The 8,407-nt window shown below is 40.8% G+C and overlaps 1 protein-coding gene across 1 annotated transcript; it reads right to left on the bottom strand.

Moving 5' to 3' along the window:
• Positions 1-4,417: 4,417 nt before the first annotated feature.
• On the bottom strand, positions 4,418-5,092 carry LOC140173215 (uncharacterized). Its single transcript, XM_072195986.1, has one exon. It carries the CDS (start codon positions 5,090-5,092, stop codon positions 4,418-4,420), a length of 675 nt encoding a protein of 224 aa, XP_072052087.1.
• Between the last annotated feature and the right edge of the window lie 3,315 nt (positions 5,093-8,407).

Here is an 8,407-nt window from a genome sequence, read left to right as displayed (position 1 = left end):
ATGGTTTTGGTTTTAAGGTCGGCTTCGAGTTTTAGGAGCTTGTCCTCTAACTCTTGACGTCGCCTAGTTTCTCTCCGGAGGTTTTTTTCAGCTTCGCGTTGGTGTTCAGCCTCCTGTTGGAGTTGTTTGAGACGATTCTGCTACTCTCAGAGGACATCTAAGATTTCTGCATTTTGAGAATGCTTGTCGCTGTTTGTTTGGGGTGTGTCTTTTGGGGTGGTGTCCACGTTCTTATGCGGCGTCCTATTTTCCAGATCAGAATCGTGGTCGTTGTTAAGGTTGTCCACCATGATGATGGAATGACTTCCAGGTTCCCCGACAACGGCGCCAATTTTCCGAGGGTTACCTGAAACTGTAGGTCGATCTCGGACGAGATTTGTGGCGATGGTCGGCACTGGCGTACCCGACTTGTTGGACTTGGAGGTGCTGCTGATCCTTCGTCACCAGAGGGTGGTGGTACTTGCAAGAGACTCCGATGCTTAAGTTAGCACGTGCTTTAGGCAAGTTTTTTAGTAGAATCAGAGTATGAGTTATACCTGGGTGCTCCAGTGTATTTATAATAGCGGAGAGTGACCTTCCTTTGAGATAAGTTAGTTATCTTATCTTATCTTTGAGTGAAGTCATCTTATCATTAAGGGGAACCTCATTTATCCTTCTAAGCCTTGGCTGCCTTTAGATTAGGCTGTGTTCCTTCGTTTGGGTCCGCTTTGGGCTCCTATGATGATTTGGCCGAGCTCTTTGAGAAGAGGTCGGTGGAGACCTAACCTGATGAGGTCGGTCACTTGTGTCTTTAATCAGCCCGGGTCGCATAGCTCAAACCTGGTATGAACACTTTGATTTTGGATTTTGCTTCTTTACTTGTAAGTACTATCAATTTCCTCTTTAATTACATTGTCTTTATTTTCATATCCTCTTGGTTCAAGCACTTTGTTTATATTTCCAATTTTGGGTTCTTGAAGTTTTGATCGATGGATTTACTATTTTATGCTTTCTTTATGCTTGATTGTTTGTTTATAGTTGATATTGTGAATAGTTTGGTTATAGTTTTCATTTTCTTTTACAATTTCTTATGTTTTGGTTTTATGCACACAAGGTGTTTGTGAAAATACCAATTCTAGATTTTGAGTAGATTTTCGCACCTTGGCTAGGGGTTTGAGTTCCTAGGATACTATAGTCATGATGTCTGACATTTAGTGGTAATTCTTGGGTAGTTAGTTGACTCTTGTTTCCATTGACGCTAGCTTTTTACCAACTAGTTTGGTAAGTTAGCTAGGACTTATGGATTAAGGTCAATTATGCTTGCTTGACCTACTCCTCGATGTTAGGAGTTAACTAGGCGAGATTGACTCATCATAATTATCATAGTTGTGGTTATGGCGATGATAGGATTCCTTGGATCTTCATTCCCGAGTCAAGGTTCTTTTATGCATTTCTAGCATTTTCACTAAGTCTTGATCTTGTTTCCCTTTTACTTGCATTAATATCAATTTTGATAATTTCTTAGTTCTTTTATTTTCTAAGTTCTTTCAATCTTTCGTTCTTTGATTTGGAAACCACTCCTTTTTGTCCCAAACAACCAAAAGCGTAACACCTCAATTGCATCCTAGGGAAGAACGACCCGAGGTTGAATGACTCTCGGTTTATTGTTTCGTATTTGAATTAAACTTTGATTGAGGATTTTTTTGTTGGTCTAGACTATACTTTGATGAGTGAAAAATTGGTTGGTAAAGAATTTAACAATTGAAATCTCATTTCAAGTATAGTTTCTAAACCAACAAATAATCCTTTCTTGCAAAAAAAAAAGATTGTTTGTCACAAGTACAAACCCCAATAAAAATAACCGAAGCATTCAAACCTCCAGTTGTCTCTAAAAGAATTGCAGGGAAGTGTTCTTGTTATTGGTTAGGAAGTATATTTTGGGGTTTTGAAGTAATGAACAAGAAATTTAAATGGCAAAAGGTGTAAAATAACAACTAAGAAATCTCTTGGCAAGGTATGAGAACTAGAAGTCCTATCCTCATTATCATCATCAATTGTGACAAGAATTGTCTATTTCTCCATTTAGTCAACCTCTAACTATGAAGGAAAGTCAAGTGGAGATAATCAACTTGAGTCCACAAGTCCTAGTCAAATCCTAATGAAAGACTAGCTTTAGTGGCATTCAAGTCAATTAACAACTTCCAATTATCAATCAACAAGAGAGTTTGATAACTCAAGAGTCTCCAATTACTCAACACAAGCCAAGAGGAGAAAAATCTAACTCATAGCTAAAAGAGACAATTCATCAACACATAGAAGGCAATAAAAGTAAACATCATAATTTGCAAGAATTAAAGGAAGTTATAACTACAAAGGCAAGTGATCAACAATAGAAAACCAAAACAATTATGAAAACAACCAAGAAATCATAAATTGCATTGAAAGGGAAAGGAGATCCACAAGAGAATTCATTAACTACAACTAACAATACAAAGGAACTACAAGAGAAGTAGAATGCTACAACTACAAGAGAACAATTAAAGATGAAAAGGAAAACTAAAATAAAAGAGAAAGTAGATCTAGATCTAAAACTAAGAACCCTAATCTAGAGAGAAGAGAGAGCTTCTCTCTCTAGAAACTAACTAAAGCATCCTCAAAATTACACTATGTGCTTCCCCCTCCCACTCTTGACTCCTCTTGATTTCTGCATGTAATAGGCTCAGAAACTGAGTTGGATTTGGGTCTGGGAATCCCAGAAATCGCCCCCAGCATTTTCACTTTAATGAGGTCACGTGTGAGCATTGATGCGTACGCGTGGTTCACGCGTACGCATCGCTTGGCATTTTTCCATCCACGCGTACGCGTCATGTCACGCGTACGTGTCGCCATGCGACTTCACTTTCCACGCGAGCACGTTTGCCGCGCGTGCGCGTCGATCTCAGCATCCTAAATTCTTGTTTTTCCATGAGTTCTCCACTTGTATGCTTTTCCTCTTCATCCCTTTGATCCATTCCTAGCCTTTCCAATATGAATTCACTAACAAACATATCAAGGCATCTAGTGGACTCAAAGGTGAATTAAATTTAGCTAATTAAAGGTCTAAAAAGCATGTTTTCACACTTAAGCACAAAATTAGGAGACGCTACTGAAACCATGCCATTTCATTGAATAAATGTGGGAAAAGTGGATAAAATCCACCCAAATTAAGCACAAATTGTACCACGAAATAGTGGTGCATCATACTTGCAACGAGAATCTATATTTAGTGAAATTCTAGACTAACGATAGTTTTCACACCAAGGGCATAGGCGAACTTTTCTAGTTTTTGATAGTTTAGTTTGGCCCCTTGTAAAGCCTTACTGATAAAGTAGATCGGTTGTTCTTCGTTCTCATTTTCTCTGACTAGGGCTGAGGCTATCGCCCGACTTCCCACAGCGAGGTATAGGATCAGTTCTTCTCCTTGTTGAGGTCGGCTTAGGATAGGTGGTTGCCCTAGGAATGTTTAGAAGTCTTGGAAGGCTTGTTCACATTATGGGGTCCATTCGAACTTCCTTACTTTCCTTAGGGTTGTATAGAAAGGGAGAGATCTTATGGCCGATCCGGCTAGGAACCTAGATAGGGCCGCTAGCCTTCCGTTTAGCAGATATACCTCCTTAACGTAGGTCGGGCTTTTCATGTTGAGTATAGCCTAGCATTTGTCTGGGTTTGCCTCAATCCCTCTCTGAGTGAGCATGAACCCTAGGAATTTTCCAACTTCAACCGCGAAAGTGCACTTTGTGGGATTTAGTCTCATCACGTGCTTTCTTATGGTGCCGAATATTTCAACAAGGTCGCGTAATAGCATTTCTTCCTTTTGTGTTTTTACCATCATGTCGTATACGTAGACTTCCATCAGCTTCCTGATGTAGTTGGAAAATACTTTGTTCATCAACCTCTAATATGTAGCCTCTGCGATCTTGAGTCCGAATGGCATGACTACGTAGTAGTAATTTGCTTTCGGGGTTAGGAATGAGGTCTTCTCTTGGTCAGGTTAATGTATCGGGATCTGGTTGTATCCCTAGTAGGTGTCCATGAAGGAAAGCTACTTGTATCCCGATGAGGCGTCGACTAGGGTGTCGATATCGACATACATCCGCCACTTTCTATTTGGCTTTTTGACCAATACGACATTGGCTAGCCATAGTGGGTATTTGACTTCCCTTATGAACCCTGCCTCTAGTAAGGCTTTTACTTACTCTTCCACAACCTGTGATCTTTCTAGACCGAGCTTCCTGCGCTTTTATTGTACTGGCCGAGATTCGGGGTACACTGCCAGTTTGTGGCACATTAATCCGAGGTCTATGCCGGGCATGTCCACCGCTAGTTACGGACGAAGTTCTTCTCGAGCCCGGGATCCTCTGAGTTCAATGGCATTGGATTCTTTTTCTCTAGGGTCACCTTATAGGTTCAAGCTTTCATTATAGCAGCGCCGTGTGAGCTTTTGGTCTCCTTTGACGATGGCTATCCCTTCTGGAGTTGGGAACTTCATGCATAGGTGTGGAGTGGAGACTACCGCAGCGAGCTTATTTAGTGTGGTTCGACCTATGAAGGCATTATATGTGGAGCTCACGTTGACTACGATGTAGTCTATACTCAGCGTTCTGGACTGTGTTCCTTTTCCGAAGGTCGTGTGTAGTGGGATGTACCCGAGTGGTTGGATTGAGGCATCTTCCAATCCGAACAGGCTATTTAGATATACTCTGAGTTCCTTTTCTTGTAGTCCGAGCTTGTCAAAGGCGGATTTGAATAGGATATCCGCAGAGCTTCCTTGGTCGACCAGTGTTCGGTGGAGATTGGCATTCGCGAGTATGATGGTAATGACCACGGGGTCATCATGCCCAGGGATGATGCCCATGTCGTCTTCTTTGGTGAAGGTGATGGTGGGGAGGTCAGATGACCTATCCCCTTCCCTGAGATGGTATACTTCTTTAAGATGTCTTTTCCGAGATAATTTGGAGATTCTTCCTCCTGCGAATCCTCCGTTAATCATATGAATGTGCCTTTGTGGGGTGTGAGGAGGTCGTTCAGCTCGTCCTTCTTCTTCATATCTTCTTCTCTTCTTTGGCTCGTCCATTCTGTTGGCTAGGAATCAGTCTAGCTTTCCTTCTCGGGCCAGTTTTTCTATGACGTACTTCAAGTCGTAGCACTCATTAGTGGGGTTCCCATACACTCAGTAGTATTCATAGTACTCGGTCTGATTTCCTCCTCTCTTGTGTTTAATTGGGCGAGGAGGTGAAATCTTTTCTATGTTTCATATTTCCCGGTAGACATCTACTAGGGATATCCGAAAAGGGGTGTAGTTGTGGTATTTTCTGAGCTTCTCTGTGGATTGGTCTTCTTTTTTTCTAGACTCTTTATCCTTATCCCGAGGTGGATAGGTGAATCCAGTTTTGGAGGTTTCTCCTAATCAGGAGTTCTCCTCCATGTTGATATACTTTTTGGCCCGTTCTTGTACCTCGTTTAGAGATGTTGGATGCTACTTGAATATGGAGTGGCTAAAGGGTCCTTCTCGTAGTCCGTTGATGAGTCCCATAATGGCCGCTTCTGTTGGGAGGTTCTGTATGTCTAGGCATGCGTTATTCAATCTTTCCATGTAGCTGCGGAGGCTTTCCCGATCTCCCTGTTTGATTCCTATAAGGCTTGGAGCATGTTTAGTCTTATCCTTTTGAATGGAGAACCTAGCGAGGAACTTCTTGGCGAGGTCATCGAAGCTTGTGATCGATCTTGGTGGCTGGCTGTCAAACCACTTTATTACCGTTTTGGTTAGAGTGGTCTGGAAGGACTTGCAACGAGTTGCGTCCGAGGCATCCGTGAGGTATATCTAGCTTCTAAAGTTGCCAAGATGATGGCTCAGGTCAGAAGTACCATCGTACGAGGTCATGTCAGGAGCTTTAAAGACTTTTGGGACTTTAGCTTTCATGATTTCCTTCATAAATCATTTCGCGGTCCGATCAAGCCACTTTGGCTTTCGGATCGGCTTCGAGATTTAGAAGTTTTTCTTCCAATTCCCAACGCCGTCTTGTTTCTCTCCGAAGATCTCGCTCAGCTTCTAGCAGTCGCTCAGCTTCTTGTTCGAGCTGTTTGAGGCGATCCTGCTGCTCACGGATGGCGTCTAAGATTTCTGTGCTCTAGGGCTGTTTGTCTCTCTTGGAGTGGTATGCATCCTTCGGGGTTTTTGGTGTGGCATCCATGTTCTTTATTGGCATTCCTTCTTCTAATCTGGAGGTGTGGTCATTGGTGAGAGGGTTGTTTGCTGATGAGTGGATATTTTATACGCTTTTTGGTGGTATTTTCTTGTTGCTTTTAGTATGCTTTAGCTACTTTTTAGTATATTTTTTATTAGTTTTTATGCAAAAATCACATTTCTGGACTTTATTATGAGTTTGTGTGTTTTTCTATGATTTCAGGTATTTTCTAGTTGAAATTGAGGGACCTGAGCATAAATCTTATTCAGAGGCTAGAAAAGGACTACAGATGCTGTTGGATTCTGACCTCCCTGCACTCGAAATAAATTTTTTGGAGCTACACAAGCCCAATTGACACGCTCTCAATTGCGTTGGAAAGTAGACATCCTGGGCTTTCCAGAAATATATAATAGTTCATACTTTGTCAGAGTTTTGATGATGCAAACTGGTGTTTAACGCCAACTTTCTACCCTATCATGGCGTTAAACGCTAGAACTGGGCTAAAAGCTAGAGTTAAACGCCCAAACTGGCACAAAAGCTGGAGTAAATGCCAAAAATAGCCTATGCACGAGAAAGCTTCATTGCTCAGCCCAAACACACACCAAGTGGGTTCCGGAAGTGGTTTTCTGCACTATCTATCTTAGCTTACTCAATTTCTGTAAACCTAGGTTACTAGTTGAGTATAAAAAACTACTTTTAGAGATTCAATCAACACCTCATGACATTTTTACATCTGAATTTTGTATCTTCCACGACATGAGTCTCTAAACCCCATGGTTGGGGGTGAGGAGCTCTGCTGTGTCTCGATGGATTAATATAATTACTTTTGTTTTCTATTCAATCACGCTTGATTCTATTCTAAGATATTCACTCACACTTAAACATGATGAATGTGATGATCAGTGTCACTCATCACCATTCTTAACCTATGAATGCGTGCCTGACAACCACTTCCGTTCTAACTTAGACTGAGTGTGTATCTCTTGGGTTCCTAGTTCACGGGTTTGACTGCCTCTCCTAACAACAGAGCGTTCAATCCGTGAGACCAGAGTCTTCGTGGTATAAGCTAGAATCAATTGGCAGTATTCTTGAGATCCGGATAGTCTAAACCTTGTCTGTGGTATTTCGAGTAGGATCTGTGATGGGATGACTGTGAAGAGCTTTAAACTCATGAATGTTGGGCGTAGTGACAGATGCAAAAGGATCACTGGATCCTATTCCAGGAAAAGTGAGAACCAATAGATGATTAGCCATGTATATGGACCTTTTTCACTGAAAGGATGGATGGTAGCCATTGACAATGGTGATCCACCAACATACAGCTTGCCATGGAAGAAGCCTTGCATTCGTGAAGAAGAAGACAGTAGGAAAACAGAGATTCAGAAGACAGAGCATCTCCAAAACTCCAACCCATTCTCTATTACTGCATAACAAGTATTTATTTCATGTTCTTTTTATTTTTCACAATTAAAACTAAGAACCATTATTGGTATCCTGACTAAGAATAATAAGATAACCATAGCTTGCTTCAAGTCGGCAATCTCCATGGGATCGACCCTTACTCACGTAAGGTATTACTTGGACGATCCAGTGCACTTGCTGGTTAGTTGTGCGAAATTGCAAAATTGTGATTGTAATTTTCATGCAAAATTTTTAAAATCATATCTTTTCAAAAATGCCTAACCACTTTCTCTCTCCTCATTCTTTTTTGAAAATCCTCATAAAATATTTTCAAATTATTTTTTTAAATTTTTTATTTTAATATCCATTTTCTTATTTTTATTATTTCGAAAATAATAATAATAATAATAATAATAATAATAATAAATATAATAAAATAAATCCACATCATCTCCCTTTCTCCATCATGGACCTAACTGGAAATGAACAGTCCAGAAGAACTCTGGGATTATATGCTAATCCCACTACTGCTTCATATGGGGGTAGTATCTGTATACCTCCCATTAAAGCTAGTAACTTTGAGCTGAACCCTCAGCTCATTATCCTGGTGCAGCAAAATTACCAGTATTCTGGTCTTCCACAAGAAGAACTTACTGAGTTTCTGGTACAGTTCTTACAAGTTGCTGACATAGTATGTGATAAGGAAGTAGATCAGGATGTCTACAGACTATTATTGTTTCCATTTGCTGTAAAAGATCAAGCTAAGAGGTGGTTAAATAACCAACCCACAGCAAGCATAAAGA

Source organism: Arachis hypogaea, chromosome 5, assembly GCF_003086295.3.
Source record: "Arachis hypogaea cultivar Tifrunner chromosome 5, arahy.Tifrunner.gnm2.J5K5, whole genome shotgun sequence".
NCBI classification, from domain to species: domain Eukaryota; kingdom Viridiplantae; phylum Streptophyta; class Magnoliopsida; order Fabales; family Fabaceae; genus Arachis; species Arachis hypogaea.
The sequence above is the reverse complement of the archived record's forward strand: the minus strand, read 5'-3'. Positions and strand labels throughout refer to the sequence as shown.

What these genes read in the sequence shown, in the direction of transcription:
- LOC140173215 (XM_072195986.1), bottom strand. Translation starts at nt 5,092, where the DNA reads ATGGACGAGCCAAAGAAGAGAAGAAGATATGAAGAAGAAGGACGAGCT.